This window comes from Gossypium hirsutum, chromosome A13 (assembly GCF_007990345.1).
Source record: "Gossypium hirsutum isolate 1008001.06 chromosome A13, Gossypium_hirsutum_v2.1, whole genome shotgun sequence".
Classification (NCBI taxonomy): domain Eukaryota; kingdom Viridiplantae; phylum Streptophyta; class Magnoliopsida; order Malvales; family Malvaceae; genus Gossypium; species Gossypium hirsutum.
The window spans coordinates 109,846,696-109,867,103 of NC_053436.1; the positions used below are offsets into that span (position 1 = coordinate 109,846,696).

Consider the following 20,408-nt stretch of genomic DNA (forward strand, 5'->3'; position numbering starts at 1 on the left):
TTTAAAAGGTGATCGTTTTTTTGTCTTAATTAAATTGGTACAACAAGATAAAAATGATATGTTTACTAATAAGGTGGTATTATATTTGGATTTAAGAGTTTAGGGTTACGAGTAGATTCGAAAATCGAAAAAATTAAATAAAAGGGAAAACCACACTCAATGTTTTTAAATTATTTGTAAGATTATGTTTTGATAACTTAATTTCAAAAGGTTACAAAATAATCACTAAATTATTACTAAAAAAAAGATTTTTGAGTCATTGAATTATTTAAAATTTTTTATTTAAATTACTGAGCTGTTAAGTTTTTTAAAATAGTTCAGGTATTAAGCTCTAAGCGACGGTTCGATAATCAGTACCCATCGATAAATAAAATAACATACTTTATATCGAAGTCGATCTGATGGTCAATGTTAAAAATCAGAGAATAAAACTGTATAGATTTTGGTTTGTAAACTCATTAACTTCAAAATTGTTTCACGAAAAAAATAAAACTGTAGAAGAAAATGAAAAAAAAACTTTTAATTGGTGTAGGCAATGAAAACAGAGAAAGTCATATAATAGCAATTTTAATTAACTTAAACTTTGGAATAGTTCAGTCATCCGTTTATTACATTTTGAAGCTGAGTGACTAAAATATAAGTTTACTAATAGTTTAATGATTTTAGGTGGAATTTGCCCAAATAAGTAAAATAAAATAAAAAGTTGCCCAAATTGAGCATTCAATCAATTCATGGCCCTCGTATTGTATATTGATTATTGAGTAGACCAACTAAACGAACACTGTAAACTCCCATTAAAAAAAAATCTTTTTACACCTCATTCAATTCATTCTTTTACTTTCAACCCCCCCCCAAACTTTTTTTCCATTAATTTCATCTCTCTCTATAAGCTTTCAATCCAACAATGCCCAACTATACATTAGAGTCATCCACAGTCGAAACCCTTGATGGAGTCAACCTAATGACCAGAATTTTCAAACCAAAACAAGTGAAAGACAACATGGTAATCGTCCTTGTCCATCAATACTCCATCATGGGTGGTTGTCAAGCTCTTATGAAAGGTATGGCTTCTGGGTTAGCCGACAAAGGTTACGCCGCCGTCACTTTTGATATGAGAGGTGTTGGACAGTCGACCGGGAAACCTTCTCTTACAGGTTTTGCTGAAGTTGCCGATGTTGTTGCTGTTTGCAATTGGGTTTCTCAAAATCTGTCTCCTAATAAGATTTTGTTGGTGGGTTCTTCTGCAGGTATGGTATAATTGTTGTTTTTTTTTTTTGTGGGGGGGTGGAAATAGCTTGATTTTTTATATGGAGAATTAGATTATTTTTGTTTAGATTTAGATCCTATTAGATAGGGTATTAAATTCTATATAATTTGGTTTTAAAAGACAAATAATAAAGTTCAAGTTCTTTGTAACATTGAAGGGAAAGTTAATTGGAAAAGTTCTATTTTGTATGATTTGTAGGTAGATTTAACTCTAGCTTGTTTCTCAAGTGCTAATCATGTACTTTGATGATAATAAAAAATTTCGTATTTTGGACTACGGTTGTTCACCCCATATCTACGTTGTGGGATTGAATCGCAAGAACTGCCTGCTAGTAGTGTGGGGTAGTGATATGTTCCTACCAGTGGCGTGCGAGTTATAAAAAGATGGTATTTTTATTTTAGGCTTATAAATGATTTCAGGTTGCTTCTTGATAAAATCTATTACTTTCCTTGTTTTAGAAAAAAGGAAATTCCAGTGATGAATTCAAGTGCTAATTATGTAATTTTATTAAAAAAATGGTAACTTTATTTTAGTCTTATCTATGATTTCAGGAGGCTTGTTAATAAAATCTTTTACTTTCCCTTTCTTTATAAGATGAAATTCTAGTGATGAATTCAAGTGCTAATCATGTAATTTGATTAAAAAAATGGTAACTTTATTTTAGTCTTATCAATGATTTCAGGTTGCTTGTTGATAAAATCTTGTACTTTCCCTTTTTGTAGAAAAAAAAGGAAATTCTAGTGATGAATCCGTGGTTACTTGTGATTTCTTGTTTTGCTTGCTAGTGGTTCTTGATTTATGATCAATAGTTTTCAAATTTGGTAAATACATATCTAATAGATGTGTAGATGATTTAGTATAGTAGATTGTTTACTATTGTTTTAGAAAATGATCTGTTGGGAAGTTTAATCCTTTTCATTGCCTTCGAAGTTTGCCAATAGTTGGGTGACCGTTTTGTAACTTTTCATAATTGGATGACCAAAAAAGAAATTTACTAATAGTTGATGACTACTAGTGTAGTTTACCCTTTTTTATATGCTTCACTTTGTTTGTAAAAGTAAAGGTTATTACTTTTGGCTAGTTCTTAAGACAAATCTGATGAGTTTTGTTTCTTCACTGTGCTGTACTTAATATATAAAGATGAAGGGTTAGCTAGATTCTTATTACAGGCTTAAATCAAAGGGAAATTAGTGCATTTGTATAAGGTTAACTAATGTTCTTTTTTTCCTTGGAGTGGAAATTATTGATGTGTTGTGGATTTAGGGTTAGTATTTTGCTTTGGGGAGACAATTTTCATTAATGATGATTAGAAAAAATATCAGGTGATCGATTCAAGAAAAGATTGTATGAAATGGTGATGTCACATCAACATATATCACTTACACTCAAATCGTGTAACGTAATCAACTTTGTATGAAAAGTCAAATGCATCATATATGTAATTAAATTATGAAAAATTATTTCAGTAATGCATTAATGATTCGGTTGACTTTTCATACAATTTTGATATTGCATGGTTTGAGTGGAAGTGATATATGGTGATGTAGAGTCACAGTTTCTTTGCAGCAAAATCTGTGTGAGGATTATGGCATTGAGCTTTTCATGGGCCTTTTATACATTAAATTAGGTATCACATGTTCTTACAGGTTTTTATTAGTTTGTGCATGGATTGTATGGTTTCTATCCCGGTAAATCACCCGTATAACTGATTTGCCAAGGTTTTGTTTTCTTTTACATTAAATTGTCTTGCTCTTTCAGAGATAAAATGGGTTCTTTTTGTTGCAGGAGCACCAATTGCAGGTTCCGCAGTAGATCAAATTGAGCACATCATTGGCTACGTAAGTCTGGGTTACCCTTTCGGCATGATGGCCTCAATCCTTTTCGGACGTCACCATAAAGCCATTCTTCAATCCCCAAAACCAAAACTCTTCGTCATGGGAACTGAGGATGGGTTTACGAGCGTGAAACAGCTTGATAACAAGTTGAAATCAGCAGCAGGTCACAATGAAACACGTTTAATCGAAGGAGCTGGCCACTTCGAAATGGAAGGCCCTGCTTTTGATGCTGAGATGGTGAAATGTATCCTTGAATTTATTGCCTCTTTGTAGGACAAGCAACCAGTTCTTGTACTAGTTGCTTGATGAATTTTGCATTGCTTTTTCATTTATTGATTTTTTTGTGTATATATATATTGCAACTTGCAGGAAGTTAGACCCTTTTTGGTTCCAAAATTCCAATCAATGATGTTTTTGATGAAAGTGAAAATGTGGGCCCCCCACTGAACATGACTACAACCAAATGAAGAAGATAGAGACAAAGGGAATAAAGCAACACAATGAAAATTTAAAAAACTTTTACAAGGTCAGAATATTATCATTCACTAGCATTTAAAAAAATTTTATACAAAGCATTTTTCAAGCTAAAAGTCAAGTTACAAATGAGACTAAATCCGATGAACCTTCTGCCTAAAAAGATTATGTACCAAAAGAAAAAAGGCATTTTAGCCTAGCTGATATAAGAGTATCATAAAACAAGGTACAAAAAAAGCTTCTGCTGCTGAATGCATAAAATATGCTATGGCTAAAATGGCATATATCATTATCGTCAAACTGCAGTTTTCTCCATGGCCTTGGTCGATCCATTGATTGTCCTTGAGAGATACGGATGCTCCCCATCTGCTTTTAAGCTAAACAAATAAATAAAAATTAAAAACTATTAACTACCCAAACTATGTATATATTTTGGACATCCATTGCATAAAATAGATGAATAAATGACAGATGTCTTTCTTCATGAATAAAGCTATTACCCCCCCCTCTTGGTGGCTACATAAGAGCTCACACAAGCTTATACATATACAAGCTCTTTTTATGGTTTTTCATCTTGCTGCTGTTTTAAATAATGAGGCAGGCTTAAGATAGTATCTATGTTATACATTGGTATTCTTGCCTGTTTGAAATTTGTATCATTGCATTTTTTCTTATGGGAATATGATAGTGAAGAGGGGAAAAAAAACTAATTGGAAATTTTACACCCTTGCCACAGGTAAACCAAACATCCAAAAGCTACAATTAGATTGTGTACAATAGAAGCTGGTGCATATCCTTATTTTAACTAAAATTATATAACTTATGCAATCAGTGATTACCACTTTCACCATCGGAAGCATCTTCGAGTCTAGCAATTGCATCAACTAGGGCTTGCTCATGTTCCTGCAATAATGATCCATCATGATTGTTGCAATAGCTGATGTAGAACAACACATGAAAATCATTAGAGGACAATACTTACATTCAACACTTTCTTTGCTTTCTCAATCTCCACAGGATCGGGATGGTTTGCACTGAAAACTTTTTCAACCTATTCAAATTTCCAAAATTAGAATACAATCACACAACATATTTTGACAAAAACTGTATAGTAGATGATCTTTCAGCCACAATAATACCTCCTTAATTAGAGTATCTGTATGAAGTATCTCAATATCACCCAAAACCTTTTTCCCAACACCATTTTGTGTCAAAGGGAAATCCTTTTTGCCCTGACCCTTTAAATTCCCCCTACCTCTTCCTGCTCCAACCACCCCACCACCATGAGCCATGGACTTCTTAATCCCAGGGCCTGGTCCAGGACGGCCACCTCTTCGGGATATTGCAGGATCATCACCTTCCCATCTAATATCTTCAGGAGATATCTACCATCATATATAAAATAATCAGTCAGGTAGCAAGAAAGCATAATGCAAAGGATTTACTCTGATGTTGTATTAAATAACCAAAGAAATGGATAAATAAAAATACCATTCTATGTTTCTTACTGCTCATTATGAGCCTCAAGTAGTGAAATGCATAAGAAGATTGTAAAAGACATCCTAGGAAGTAACAAAAAATTGAGAGAAGCTATAATTGAAAAACTTACCACTTTAGCATGCAATATTACAGACTTAGAACAGCTCCAAAACCCTTGATAAGTTAGAACGAGAATGATAATAACGAAGCAATTTGTAAAGATGTGAAGACAGTTCATGACATTGGTCGGTACTTTATAACACAACTTGAATTCATTAATGGTTGGATCAACTAGGAAAAATAACTGTATCACATGATCCTCGCTCATATTTTAATAGATATATCTAAATAAAGGCAAGAGTAAATTGGGACCTCCAAATTTCATTATTTCCAACCCCAACTGCACTTGAATTCAAGAAAATCGTATTGATCATTGGCTTAACTGGTAAGATCGACAATGTACTGTAAGTCTGTAACTCTATGAGATATAACCATATCTCTGGAAACACATGGTTCAAGCCACAAGGATAAACATGCATATAAATTCTACAATATCTTGTCAATGGCATAAAAGTTTCCGAGAAAAATATGCAACAAACTTGAAAGTTGTTTTTATTAAAATATGTACAGAATATGCTAACTGAAGGTAAATCAGGCAATACAAAGCAATAATGCATTGCATGAGATAGAATAAAACGCAATTATCCTACCTCTTTGAGATTGACCCATTCCCAAGTTTCATCTGCTGTATTAATGTCATAAACCAAAGCATGCCGCCCCTATCAATATGGAAACATAGGATTATAAAGAGCTCCATTAATTAACATCTTAATCAAAAAACTACAAAATATACCTCAAGTCGGTTATAGTCTGTAATAACAGCCTCATAGAAATGGTTGTCTTCAGGCCACCTTGTCCAAACTTTCCTTCCGATTAATGGATCATATGGTGCTGCTTCAGCAGGTTCATTTGTTGCAAAGGCCCCAGAAGACATGCGGTTAGAAGCCTGGGGTCTGCCAGGAAGACCTGTGGAAGTGTACTGCGTCGACTTCATTGAGGATACAGCAAAATAATATACATAATCAGTAAATGATGAAAATAGGATATGCATATTAACTTTCTCTTGGAACAAAGTGACTTACTGATTTTGACTTCTTGCTCTTTGCACCTGAGGGAGGACCTCGTCTCAGGGCTGATGAAGATGGTTGCATAGATGGATGCAGTGCAGGAGATGGTGCAACCATAGATAATGAAGCTACAGATTGTGATGTTTTCTGTTTCTTGCGTGATCCTGATACTGAAGGACTAGGTACAGGATCATGAATAGGCTGACTTGTACTGAGCATTCCAGGCTGCATCCCACCTGCTGCTCTCCATTCTCTAACAGCAATGATAGATCATAATTCCCATTAAAATGCAGAGATGATAAGAAGTCATTCAATATTTAATAAATGCTGCTCGACAGAGCATGACATAGTATAGTCAGACCTTATCCTCAGGATCATGTCATCAGCATTAACCCTTGATAGAAGTTCTCTATGTTCCTCATCTGACACTCTCAACTCCTTTCTAAGTTCAGTAATTAAACTTTCCTTCTCCTGAGAGGGAAAACACATTTGGTTTAAAATAGTTTTAAAACCTACTTGACACAATTTTTATGGGATAAATTATTGAATAAGTATTTTGACAAATACCCAAGTTAAAGCATCTGATTGAGCTTTGAAGGCCCGCAGGACCGAACTGTATGCTTCCTGCTCAATGAGATGGATTTGTGTTTCCATGTCACCATGAATCCTAGGCAAAGGAGCAACTGCTGATCTTCCATTGCCCATAGAACCAACAACTGTTGATCTTCCATTTCCTGCAGCAGTTCGACCCCCTCTTTGAAACCTATTCTGATGTGAAGAAGGGAGGTCATCATCTGTTCCTGCAGTTGTTTCAGATCACGAAAAAATCATCAACTGAGTTAAGCTTCTATGAGAAGGCAAAATTTATGCTAAGGCTTGCAGAACACTTCAAGACAATGCAGAAATTACAACATTGAGAAGGAGAGAATGGGGTGAGAAAAAAATGAGCTCAAACCTTTTGTGGGAGCAATATATTAAATATAGGGTTATGAACCCTAAATCTTCACTCAATTTAACCAAGGAAAGCCACTTAAGTTTCCCATCAATAAACCAAGCTCTTTAAATCTCAAAGTCATCAAATATATGAGGGAAAGAAAAAAAAAACAAACTAAAAATGAACTTTCAACTCACCACTGCTATCAGAAAGCTCATAGTCCATGATAGCTCCTTCAAATTCAATAATCAGTCAAATCTATGAAATAACCTATGAACCAATACAAGCACCAAAAACAAGCTGCCAAGTTCTTGTGAAAGACAATGAACAAATACCTGGAAACAATAAAAATCCAATTAATTGATAAGCTTCAATTTAGCTAAACTAGCTATAAGCTCAGTATTCTAATATTTAGTGCTACAAGAATTAACAACAATAAATTATCAAAATAAACCCTAGCTGAACTCAAGAACCTTAAAATGTATTCTTAAAAATGTTAAGCACGGAAATTATACTTGCCACTTATTGCTTCAAACTAGATTAGTAAGATCAAAACAACGTGACAGTTTCAGGTGTTTTACAAATATGATTCAGGTTTTTGGCTTAATGAATTTGTCTTAGTTACTGCTTCTAACTATATGCATAGAAACGCCAATTCGTGTTTGCTTTGTTACTTGCATTTCACTTCTATAAGCAAATTTGAATAAAGGAACAGTAATTTTTCAAAAAATTAAAAATTGAACTCTTTTTGAAGAAGAAAATACATGAATAGAGGAATAGCCATTGTATTTTCTTCATGTTTCAGTTTTTAGTCAAATTACCATTTTGCTTTTGTTAGTTAATTTTACTCTACAGCAACTCGCTTTTCATGAGGCAAAATAAAAATGAATTCGAGAAATTCTTTGAGACAAAAACCTAATTCCCAAATCTAAGATCTTAACTAAACAGACAATGCAGAAATTCAAGCTTTCAATTCCAAATTAAGCTTCAAAATATTCAACCATTCTCGCCGTTTTAAAACCAAACAAAGAAATACACATTAAAAACAAAATTCAAGTCAATTTCATCAACTACAAACCCTGCATTCACAAAATTCGTCTCCTAGAGGGAAAAAAAAACCTAACAAGCTCACCTTGCTCGTCCAAATCCCTTCTATTCTGAGGATCGAAAAGGCAATTAATTCACCAAAAACCCTTCAGATTCCAACAAAAAATCACTTCCAATCAGCTTCGAAACTACACTTACTCCGAAAACTCTTCGAACCCCGAGACAAAAATTGCAGCCAAAGTAGCACGAAAGAAGCTAAATCTTAAGAAACCGAATTCGTCCGAGGAAATTTCCGTTTCGAAATTTTCGATTTGTGCTTGAAACTTGAACAATGACGATAATTTGAGGGATTAAGGAGAGGCTTCGAAATGCAAATTAGGGATAAAATTAGGGTTTAGAGAGCGGCTTTTGATGTGAAAAAAAAAAAGATATGGTTTTTTGGATTTGAGAGAGACAGTGTGTGTGTGTGCGCGCGCGTGCTTGAGAGAGGGAAGGAAGAGAAAGAAGGCGGACTTGAAATATGTTTTATATGGCGCAATTTTTTTAAGGTTTGAGTTCCGCTCTCTATGCTCTTAATGGCTAATGCATCTCATTTTGTTTAGGAATAATATAATTTTTGCCGGTAACTAGGTTACTTTTGTCAGTATATTTTTTTTATTCATTTTGTTACTGAATTTAATAAATTTAAAAATAAAAAAAATAATAAAGTGAAATTTTAAGATTATGTTACATTATCACTTGAATATTATAAAAATATTTTTTAAAAGTTATGACGTGGCACAATCTTCAAATGTCACATATAATGTGCTAATAACAAGACCAATGGTTGAACTGGTCAGATCACTGATTCCCGATTCAACTTGTTTGATCAATTTAACTGTTAAGCTAACAATAATTAAAAATTCATAAAAATTTAAAAATAAAAATTTTATTAAACAGATTTAACCTATTCAACTAATGATTTTGTCTCAATTTTCAATTTTACTAGTTTTAAGTAGTTTCTTATTCAATTGGTTCACCTCTTTGTTCAGATCAATATATAGATTGGCTTTCAATCTAATCAATCAAGTCCTATTTCAGGAACACTGATCACATAATTAAATATTGATGGATTTCAAATTCAATGACCAAAATGAATCTAGTCACCAAGTTCAAGTATAAAAGTAAACCCAAAAAAACATTGGTACGAAAGTAAACCTAGTTGCCAAGTTCAGGGGCAAAAAAATTATATTATCATTTTAATATCAAATTATTCCATCATTCCTTTTGCTATATGTAGGTCACGAATTTAGTCCCTATACTCTAATTTGAGATTTTTAATCTCTTATCTTTTTCGAATTTCGAATTTTTAGTTTTGATTTAAATGGTAATTATTAAATTTATTAAGTTAATTTATGTTATTTTTGAAATATTATATGGAAAATATATTATTATACAAATAATGTCATGTGAACTTGTTATTTTCATATAATACACAAAAAAAAATCAAGTCATATTAGCTAATGGATTGAAAGACTACTGATCGAGTCAGTACTAAATTTTTAAATTCAAAAAATATGAGACTAAAAATATCACATAAAAAATCGATTAAAACCATAACCTACGCATAGTGCAAAATTAATAATATAAATTGATCTGACGTATTTAATTACCTCTAAAATTTTAAATTTAAAAAGTAAATGAATTAAAATAGATCAAAATAAAGTATAATAAGACTATTCATGAATTGTGTCATAATTCAATTTCAAAATAATTTTGAAGCTCATATCCATTTTGAACCATTTGATCCAACCAATAAGCTTCATCCATGGTTTCAAAATTTTATAAAATATGGAAGTATGTATTTATATTTATTATTTTATATATACATTTAAATTTAAAAATATTTTTGTATTATTTAAATCAAATTCCGATGAATAGAATGATACGAGACATAAATTTTATTGTCGAAGCTAGATTGGGTTATAAATTTGTGATAAATTGTGTTAGATCTAAAGCTGATAACAGATCGTGACCGATCAAGTAAAAAATTTAGAGGGCTCAAATTTGATCTAAAAAATATAGACCTAAAATTAAAATCGGTGTCTAATCCAAAATCGGTGTCTAATCCAACTCACGGGTATTAAATTTTTTATATAAAAATAAATTTAAAAAATAAAAACAATATTTTATACTCTTATTAAGCTGGTCCATACTAAGTCCATCTTTTTTGTTGAGATTGGGTTAGTTTTTTAGATTGTTTTCTTCTTCTTCACTGTCTCTTATTCTCTCAAAATTCTCTTTTTTCTGCCCCAATTTCTGGTAAGCATAGTAACATAATTGGCGAGGGACTGAGGGCAAAGCAAAGCAACGCACCTCAATCCTATAATATAATAATGCAGCGTGGGGAAAGAGGAAATGATTTCTGAGAGCTGGCTGCCATTTTGCATATCTAATTGGTGGGTAAGCTTCTTTTTTCTTTTTCTTTTTTTCTGCTTGTCATTTGATATTTTTTTTTTTGGTTCTTTCATTTATAAACTGAGTTTTGATGTGGAAATTTGGTTCTTTGTTTATGGTGAAAATGTTGGTATTTATTTTCTGGAAACGTATCCTAGTGTATGAGAAAATGCTTCCATGAGATGTAAAGGCTTTTTTGGTTCTTTCATTAATACACTAAGATTAGATGTGCAAATTTGGCTCTTAGCTTATGGTAAAAATGTTGGTAATTTATTTTTTTGTGTCCAATTCTCAATACCCATATCCAGTAAGTGTATGAGGAAATGCTTCTATGAGATGTAAAGTAAAAGTAACCTGCAACCTGCATTTCTGAGCATAGTTTTTTGTTTCCTATGATGGGTTGGGTTTCTTTGTTATGGAATTGCAAGATTTTATTCAGTGTTTGTTTTTCCAAACTCTTAAACTTCCCCAATAAATTGGTTGCTGCAATTGCATACAGAAAACATAAAGACTTCACTTCTCAAATCTTCATTTCGCTGGTTTAAGTTCATTATTCTCTTTTTTACTTGTGCTAATATTCTTTCTACTGCAAACACTTGGCGCTTTTGCATTATCGTGACTGTCTATACAAATTTAATTGGAAACTTGCCATATCTCTATCCAATTAATCCTCAACTTTACCTTATTTAAAAAAGTGGAACATTAAGGAAAAGCTTCAATTTTTAATGGCTTATTTCATATCCCCCCTTTGATATTGGCACATAGTTGTGATTGGAAAAGGCTGAGATTGTAAAAAAAAAAATTCTTGACTATTACTCTTTCAAAATTTCAGTGCCTGCGTTGTTTTCTAATTGATTAAGACTTTGTAGTTCTATCCCCTTTTACAAATTAACAATAACTTAAAGATTACATGTGAAGTATAGGTTTTGCAATCCCTTTCGGTATAAAATTATTTGAGCAGTATAGGTTCTTATTCTGTACTGGATAGTTGATGTCATAACAACAATTTAAACTTGAAATAATATATCAAGGAAATATGCTTATTGATGTTGTATTCTACAGGAAATGAGAGGTCCAGGTAAACTTGAGGTGTGGAAGATGGGCTTTGTCAATTACTTGGATGCACTTAAGCTGCAGGAGAAGCTGGTATCTGATAGAAAATTATGTAGGATACCCGATACTCTTCTGTCCCTGCAACATCCACCGACTTATACCCTTGGAAAGCGGCGAACCGATCACAATTTGTTATTACCTGTGTCTGAATTGAAAAATATAGGAGCTGAGCTTCATTATACGCAAAGGGGAGGAGACATTACATTTCATGGTCCCCATCAAGCCATCCTATATCCTATTATTTCACTTCGTGAAATTGGGATTGGCGCTAGGAATTATGTGGAGAAACTTGAGTCAACTATGATTGAATTATCATCCTTGTATGGCGTGAAAGCTTGTGCTAGCCAAAAGGGTGAGACAGGAGTTTGGGTTGGAGAAAGAAAGATTGGTGCAATTGGTGTCCGGATATCATATGGAATAACCTCTCATGGGCTGGCATACAACATTGATCCTGATTTGAAGTATTTTAAACATATTGTGCCTTGTGGAATTACTGATAAAGAAGTTACATCCTTGAGAAGGGAGACAGCCACTGTGCTTCCGGCTGAAGAAGTCATTCAAGAGCAGTTAATTTCTTGTTTTGCAAGACTTTTTGGTTATAGCACTGTCACATGGAAGGAGAATCCTTCAATGTTTTCTGATCATGAAAGCATAGATTGAGTTCCAACTAAATTATGTCAAATGATTTGACTATGTGACCTTTGATTTAATCATTCATGGAGGAAATAGAATCAAATTTGCTGAGTTTATTATGTGACTGAAAGGTGAATTCAATTTAGAGATCCTCACTGATGTTTGGACTCAGGATGGGTAGAAGATATTTGCAAAGTTGAATGATGTTTATGTTCTACGCTGTCCTCCCATCCAGGTATAAAGCGGGTGACATTCTTTAGATATCTCGAAAACTTTTCGATTTTCTTAAAATGGATGGAAAGGTCTGCTGAAAGAGTGAATCTTCTTTTCCTTACCTTCGGAGCATTACCCATTTATTATCTTTTGGTCAATCCCTGCCAAAGCGTTCGATATGGATCAATCCTCTTCTTTTCCGTGTACGAGTTCCTTTTCTGAATGCTCTACATGGCAGCTCAAAACCTTATGCATAGATGGAAACTGAGGATTGCTGGAACCATGATAGGCTTGTTAAGTAAAAAGTAACTAGCTTACGATCCAGGTTGCTTGGCCCTGGAAAAAATCTTATTCCCCAAATGAAATATGCTCAAGTAATTTTGGTAATATTATAAATCCTTCAAATACAGCTTTTTGGGGTCCTTTGAACAGATTATATATATAATGGTTTTGCTATTCTATCTCCATGATCATTCCTAATGTGATGGGCTGCAATTATGTATGTAAACTTCCCTCCTCTCTATTAAATTCGGCTGCTGAGTAATAGTTGATGCTATATATATAAACACATACACACAAATGTGTATACACACATAACATGCCAAGTATAGAAATAAAGATCTTTTCAGCATGTTTTTAAATTTGTTATTAATGTCTGGCAGCTATAGATTACCTTGGAATAAAAACAGAAGCGAACAAACTTCAGATCAAAATAAGTGCATCAGTTCTTAAAGATTGTTGACAAGCCTGTTAAATTTAATAAAAGAAAGTATCATGTTTGTATATGAAAACGTAGCAAGATTGAGATTCAAACAGGAAAAGATCCTGATATAACTCCAATGAAATTAGAAAAGGGTCCCAATTGGAGGGCATTTTCCTATAAGGATTATGAATGATTGTTTTGCAGAAAGCAGGATTTACCCAGCTAACTTCAGCTGTTTTTGTTATACTTAGTACAGTTACAAAACTGATTAATAGAATTTAATATACAGGTTAGGACAGACAAATGACGCAACTGATTTTGGTCTCATGTGATTGGTCACATGAGACATGTTATCTAATATTTGAGGATTGCAGAAAAGACAGAAAAATACTACTCAAATCAGTGCACATGGTCAGCTGCTTCAAAGTTCTCATCCCATTAAATAACTAAGAAAATAAATAAGAATATATCTAATCAAGAATATATTCTAATCTGCATTATGAGTGGAAATCTCAACATGCTCTTTATGATTATTTTAATGGCCTATTTTGCTGTCATTAGTTTTCTCTAATCTATTCTTATTTTTGGTTATTACTGTGAATAAATTATGCTGATGAATATCTTTGCTCTATTTATTTTAGAACCTGTTTGGATATATTTTAGATCTATCAATCAAAACCAGTCAAGTTAAATATGCCGTAACCCTGGTTAACTAGCTATGATAATGAATTCTGTTCAAACACATGATACCTAGTCAGGATAGGGATATTCAACTTTCAAAAGGTGTTTTTAGTAGGTATGGAGTAATTGTCTAGTAATGTTATATATATATTACACTTATATTAAGACTTTAGTAGAAACATGTAAGATAAGCACTGTCACCTTTCCTGAAGATATATCTCTTAGCTCCAAAGCCATCTCTGTTACATTTCTTTTTCAACAGAAGAACAATATGAAATTCATTCATAGAGCTCTGTTTGCTGTTTTTGCCTTAATACTCTTTAATTTACTTATTTGTTCTTCACTGTCCCTCCACTGTTGGAGAAACACTCATCCAAGAGTTAGAAATCAACCAAGAAGATTGTTAGGTTCCTTTGCTTCTATTTCTGCAAATCTAAACAAGCTGAGCGAAGCCATTCAAGATCCTGTGGAAACAAGTTTAAGAAAAGCACCTCCGAGTGATTCAAATCCCAACCAAAACAAGTGACTCCAGTGTTTGTCTAGAGATTTGAAGAAAGAGAAATGAAGTTTCAATTCTCTTTCAACATTTTTGCAGTTTTCTTACATTTACTGTTTGATAGATAGGACTACTGGATCTCTACTTTTCTTCTTTTCTGTAGCCACAACATATTCAATCTCGACTTTTTTTTTTTCTGCAAGTCTTGTTTTGCGGTAGATTTAGGGCTGTGATTAAAAATTATTCATTGTATCCTGTCATTGTAAGAAAAACATCAGATGATCAGAAATAGTAGATTTTCTTTCAGAAGATCATGAGTACCTTGTCTGTGATATTTGTGCTAATCATTGTTTGTTTCTTTTTTTTGTTCCTTTTTTTTTTCCTCGTTCTTTCCACTGCTACTTTTGGCCTGAACTTTTTTTTCTTTGTGCAGTGAGGATTCTAATTTGTATCATCTTTCTCTTGGTCTCCCTAGTTTCTTTAAATGTGGCTGCATGTGATGAACAGAACAGATCAGTGTACTATATTCTGTAGTTTATTTTTCTAGGCAACCTGGTCCATGAGGCAGATCATGTAAAGACAACTAAACATGTTACCTTATAATAAAGCTGCTAGAAATCCTTTCAGGCAGAGAATAGAACCTTTAGAACCAAAAGTGTGTGTGGACTTTCTCTCATGCACACGCACAAGAATTTCTTTCCAAGTTACTGTCCACTTCTCCAGTGTCCATGTTCCTCACCTAGTTTATTAATGTCCTCTCAACTATCACTTATTTTTTTCCCTGTTCCAGACTTACAATGGTGAGCTTTCTGTCATTACTTGATTCAGAGAGTTGATTGCTTTATATGATATATATATATACATATATATATCTGCAAATTAACTTTTGATGGAACTTTCATGCAGTAAGAGTTTATCTGTTTCTCTTGCTTTGGCCACAAGGTGGGAAAGCTAGTGCTTCTTTATACTTTAACGGAAAAATGGCTAGCCTGTATCAGATCTCTCTCTTTATAACTCTTCATTCTTTTGAGTGAACTGTGCACGGAATCTGATATAACAAAAGTTCTTGAACTGATGAGGGGTAATTATAACACATGTAACACATGTTAAGCACTAAGTATATTAGAAACATATGCCATCAAAATATATTTGATTTGACTAGTTTGAAAGTTAAAATTTAAGATAAAGTTTCGTTTAATGACCAATTGTGTCTCAGGATTGAAAGTTTTAATCTAGATACTGTACAAGCAATTAGGTCGAATTAGTCAAAATGAACGGTATTTTTGGTGGATGGTGAAGACATAATGACAAACTGAAAATATGCCAATATCTTATTTTAATATGCAAAGTTAATGATAAAGCATTCTTGAGAGAGTAAGAGAGTATAACATTCTGAATGGTGGACACAGACCTTGCAGTCCTCACCCTTAGCCTATCAATATTCTGTTCAATGGTCTTTGAAGCTTTTATTATAGCAAACCATAGTTAGACAGCCTAGGGTTCATTTCGTTTTCTGAAGAAGTTTCTGTACAGTGTGGCAATAGATAATGTAGTTGTGGTATGATAAAATTCTCCAGGTATCTTTCATCATGGAGGGCCAAATAGCTGGTTTGAGACATGTTTTTTTTTTTTTAACCCAAACAGTGCTGCAGCTAAAAATAGAAATATCTGTAGCTCCTCCAAGTGAAATGGTGCTTTACTTGGAGTTTATAGCTAGCTCACCATGTATTTCCTTGCATGCAAATAAACTTCATTATTGTGTTCATCAGTGTAGGCAATTTGAAACTTTAGAGATTTATGATTTTCCTTTTTTGATTTGATTAATGAATAGATCTTCTGATGGTGGCATGAGGGTTCTATCAAATGTTTCTTGTCATTAGCATTGTCTGTTTATTACTTCATTTATCACAAATAAAAAGTTTCGACTTTTATGGTATGTGACAATAGAATGAGGCTTTAATCGAATGTTTGTTAGCATACTTGTCCATTTCTGGGAACTTCAGATATTTGTAGGCGTGATACTCTGTTAATATCTAATCAATTCTTCTGCTTTGAATTTACTTGCTTTTAAGTGATTCTGGTTCTCAAGTGCAAATCTTTATTTGACAGAGAGAAGGATATCTATGGACGAGCTACTAGATCTGAACTGAAGTGTACTATATAGGTTGAGGATGGGATCAATCTTTCTTAAAATTTTGAATTGTAACGGCTAATCTCGTGCATGCTGTCATCTATGAGTTACTTTTTACATTTTTGTGAGGAGTTTTGGTTACACGTGCTACAAATGCATTAGAGCTGAGCTCCACGTATTTGATAACTGAGAGTTTCTAGTTTACTGACAGATGAGGTATCGGCTTCCTCTGCCATTAAAGCTGCTCGAAATAATTTCAGCATTTCTGTCTTGTTCCTGAGAAGCTTACTGTAATACCATCCTTACCTGTTCTGTTTAAAAATTAATTAGTTTGTAACTGCTACATCTTTCTCTGTGTTATTTCACTTTAGAAATGAGAATCCGTAACAGTCGCCCTCCATTTCCTCTTCCTTCAGTATCAGATCCTACATCACGGTTTACGCATCGTCTCCCATCAGGAAATGGCCTTTACTTTGATGACCGTTTCTTGGTTCAAGAAACCAATCGCCAAATTGGATGGTCATTCTACCACTTGAAACATGCTGCACGTCAAGTTTCTGAAGAAGGACCATGTGGGGAGTTGAATAAGGTGCTAACTATGGAAACCAGACCAATAAATTGTCAAGACAAGGAAAAAAGGAAAAGCTATTGCATGCAGGAGAAATCCAGTCAAGTAATCGGTCTTTCACTTTTCCCTTTATTTTTCCTTTTATGAATTTCATAAACATTAATCTGAGTTCTTCCCAAACATAGTTACCATTGGTCTGCCATAAATTTTTATTCCCCTCTTAAAATTATCTGAAGAGACTAAATGAAGTGTAATCAGCTCCCTCTAGTTCAGATAAGCTAATAGTAGTTTACATGGTTTTACTACAAAATTTTAATATTAGGCTATGGGAGGACCACATGAAGCACGGGCCAACAGAGCTGATGAAGGCAGTGAACCCTACCTGTTCATTAAAGAGTAAATTTCCTCGATTCCTTTTATATCCATTATTCTTTGTTTTGTCACTGAAGTTAAATAATTATATAATATTTCTGATAAATGCATGACTTATTAAATCTACCACTTTTTTGTCATCATTTAGTTTATTTACTGCATGCTTCTGCCTTCTACATGATAAAATCGTCTTTCCCAGAGTTGAACGATTTAAATTAACCCCTTTTTCTTTTTTGGTGCATCAAGTAACAAAGACGGAAATACCTCTAGTGGTGCAGTTAACTTTGACATTGCACAGCCTTTTACTTCCTATGAACTAGGTAATTTTGGATCTCTCTCTTTTTTTACTCGAACAATTGCAATAGAGTTGTCATTTTCTTTCAGTTGATTGTAATTGGACCTTGATCCTTTCATCTTGATATGCAAATGTTGCTTGTGCAGTAGTAAAGAAAATAAACTCTGATAACCTTCTTCATTTACTTAAACATTCATTTCAGTCTTTGTTTAGGATGAAGTAACATGTTGAATTTGTTGAAAAGGTTGATTGGAAATTCATTTCATAGTGGTACCTGACTGTTTAATTAAACCACTTGTATCATCATGTGCAATGCAAAAACTAAAAATTTGTTTATTAAAGATAACTTTTTGATGCCTCATTTAACATGGCTAAAATTTATATCTACTATATTTACAACAGCATTACTACCAAAGGTTCATGTATCATTCCCAGAGAACATGTTGGTGTATTGATGGATTATAAGATATAAGCCAAGTATGAGATAAACTTTAGAAAATATATCATCAGTAGAAAGATGTAGTAGTGATACCTGTAAGCAAACCACTGCCAACTCACACAGCACAAACATGACTGCCCCTGTGATTCACCACGAAATGGGTTTTTGGGGTGAACACAGTGGCTTGGCCAAGAGCTGGGATTTGAAACTCTAGTTATTCATGCTTATAACTTATTGCTTGTAATGATCCAATGCACATGGGCTTAATCACATTATATACTTGGATTCTGCTTTTTGTTTCAACATCAACTTTAAGCTAGACACTTAGCATATTAAGTCCAGGAATGAACATGCGCTCTATTCTTAACAGATTTGCGAAAAACAATTAGAGATGCAAATTTTTAGGGATAAAGGAATCTTAATGTATTGGAACTTGAAACTTGCAAAAAAAATTATGTACTAGTAATTGAACATATTTCCAATTTACGTATACTTGTAACTAAGCTTGTTGTGAGGTACGGTGAAACAGGAGGGGAAGTATCAGACAAGAAGAAAAAACAAATTTGCCTGCTAGAGACTGAGATGGCAAGAGGCAGGAAGGAAGATGCAATACTTGAAAAAAAGATGGAACTGGGAAATGTTTCTGAGAAAAGTATAGAAGATGAATATGGTAGCAAGAGGACTAGGACTCTTTTTTGTCCTACAAACTGTGAATATTTCTTCCTTCCTGAAAATGAGGGATTTGAGGGATATGGAATGCAAAGTGGAATGAGCTTTGAGGATATTGTTGTTGAGACAAAGGAGAAGCCGAGAAGGGTAAAGAAAAGGAAGGAAGGTGATCAATCTGGAGATGCCAAGTGGTATACCGAGTAAGAATCTTACAGACTTGTGAAGAGGAAGTGCTTTTTCTTCTGGTTAAATTTAAACAATGAATTTGCCTGTCATCAAATTTACAACTAAATGAACTATTATGTAATAATTCCAACCCCTATGTAGTATAAATTATCCTTTGTTTGTTATTTGCCAATGCATGTCTTTCCTCCTTATAATTTCTCATTAAACAGAAGGTTCATCGGCAAACAAGCTTCAAACGAAGGAAAGTCATCAAAGAGAGGAAAGCCTACTGCCGATGCCCAATGGGAAAAACGGGTACTATGTCTCTTTCTCTCTCATTCTTAACCTCTTTACAGTCTTGCCATTAGGTAACATTTGCATAACACCACTAAAGATGCAGAGGAGGAGTAGTAGGCCAAGGAATGCAAGTAATCTCTCTCGATAAGTGGAAACTTTGAGTACTCTCTCTCACTCTCCCCTCTAATGGTTATGTTTTATGAACTTCGTATACATCTGCATGCATGATTGGGATGTTTCATGGACACATATATATTTTACCATATGCATGTTCATTTCTTTCTATATTCGCTTGTCTTCGATATATTGAATATGGTAACAGGAATCTAATTATGCAGAAGCTGAGAAAGACTAAGTCGAGGAGCGGAAGGCCAAGGAAGCTATTAAGTTGGTTTGCATTTACCTTATGACAATATGCTTTATGGCATCACTATAACTTTAAACCATATATACCCAAGTCTTTGAAACTGTTTGAACAGTCTTTTACATAAAAGAGCAATGAAAAGTTAGTTTTCCTGGTTATTGATAGTCTACTGCTTATTGTTAACATCATGGCCAACTGATTTGGAATGAATCTTCTGTTACTGCTTATAGTTCGCTGTGCGGTTAAATTGCTTAAAATCCCTTTCATATTTAAACAATTTTTCAGTTTTTTGTTTTCTCATATGAAAAAATGTTGATTTAACTGCACTGACTTGGTTGTAATACTAATATGTATATATTGTTCTGAATCACATTATAAGACACTCCTCTTGAAATTATATAGTGGGATTCAATGGAGTTTTGTGGTAATAATGCCTTCAATTGTTTTTCCTTTTTGAGGTAAATCATAAACCTAAGACACTTTTCCCTTTTGTGGTTATATATTTGCAGCAAAAGCCATTGTACTAATGCATTATTAGTTAGGTTAAGTCCTTTTTGCTGTGCATTAGACATATTTGTTTGGTCTTATTATATAAAAAAATCTTTTCAGCAGTTAGCTGCATAAAAATGGTAAAATGTTTTGGTCTTATACCAGGCTTCGTTTCTGAAAT

General features: G+C 33.4%; 4 protein-coding genes across 12 annotated transcripts; 3 read left to right on the top strand and 1 right to left on the bottom strand.

Moving 5' to 3' along the window:
- The first annotated feature begins 717 nt into the window (after positions 1 to 717).
- On the top strand, positions 718 to 3,450 carry LOC107950722 (uncharacterized protein RP471). Its single transcript, XM_016885675.2, has 2 exons — positions 718 to 1,247; positions 3,053 to 3,450. Exons 1-2 carry the CDS (start codon positions 905 to 907, stop codon positions 3,373 to 3,375), a joined length of 666 nt encoding a protein of 221 aa, XP_016741164.2. The 5' UTR covers positions 718 to 904; the 3' UTR covers positions 3,376 to 3,450.
- Positions 3,451 to 3,619: 169 nt separating this feature from the next.
- On the bottom strand, positions 3,620 to 8,744 carry LOC121212652 (protein EMSY-LIKE 3). Of its 2 annotated transcripts, XM_041085839.1 has the most exons (11): positions 8,249 to 8,744; positions 7,314 to 7,451; positions 6,750 to 6,982; positions 6,544 to 6,653; positions 6,198 to 6,435; positions 5,909 to 6,103; positions 5,766 to 5,834; positions 4,716 to 4,961; positions 4,559 to 4,627; positions 4,416 to 4,479; positions 3,620 to 3,953 (listed from the first exon to the last, which is right to left on the bottom strand). In XM_041085839.1, exons 2-11 carry the CDS (start codon positions 7,339 to 7,341, stop codon positions 3,949 to 3,951), a joined length of 1,257 nt encoding a protein of 418 aa, XP_040941773.1. In that variant the 5' UTR covers positions 7,342 to 7,451; positions 8,249 to 8,744; the 3' UTR covers positions 3,620 to 3,948. The 2 variants fall into 2 exon arrangements, with proteins under 2 accessions (XP_040941773.1, XP_040941772.1); XM_041085838.1 differs by lacking the exon at positions 3,620 to 3,953 and having other exon boundaries at positions 4,279 to 4,479; positions 8,249 to 8,731.
- A 1,571-nt stretch (positions 8,745 to 10,315) lies between these two features.
- Positions 10,316 to 13,019, top strand: LOC107945377 (octanoyltransferase LIP2, mitochondrial). 2 transcript variants are annotated; one of them, XM_016879352.2, is made up of 2 exons: positions 10,316 to 10,605; positions 11,662 to 13,019. In XM_016879352.2, exons 1-2 carry the CDS (start codon positions 10,561 to 10,563, stop codon positions 12,370 to 12,372), a joined length of 756 nt encoding a protein of 251 aa, XP_016734841.2. In that variant the 5' UTR covers positions 10,316 to 10,560; the 3' UTR covers positions 12,373 to 13,019. The 2 variants fall into 2 exon arrangements, with proteins under 2 accessions (XP_016734841.2, XP_016734849.2); XM_016879360.2 differs by having other exon boundaries at positions 10,327 to 10,601.
- A 522-nt stretch (positions 13,020 to 13,541) lies between these two features.
- On the top strand, positions 13,542 to 19,902 carry LOC121203150 (uncharacterized). Of its 7 annotated transcripts, none has more exons than XM_041085843.1 (7): positions 13,542 to 17,242; positions 17,460 to 17,533; positions 17,756 to 17,829; positions 18,773 to 19,112; positions 19,308 to 19,392; positions 19,472 to 19,535; positions 19,697 to 19,902. In XM_041085843.1, exons 1-6 carry the CDS (start codon positions 16,943 to 16,945, stop codon positions 19,520 to 19,522), a joined length of 924 nt encoding a protein of 307 aa, XP_040941777.1. In that variant the 5' UTR covers positions 13,542 to 16,942; the 3' UTR covers positions 19,523 to 19,535; positions 19,697 to 19,902. The 7 variants fall into 7 exon arrangements, with proteins under 7 accessions (XP_040941777.1, XP_040941776.1, XP_040941780.1 ...); XM_041085842.1 differs by having other exon boundaries at positions 19,713 to 19,902; XM_041085846.1 differs by having other exon boundaries at positions 19,478 to 19,535.
- The last annotated feature ends 506 nt before the right edge of the window (positions 19,903 to 20,408 follow it).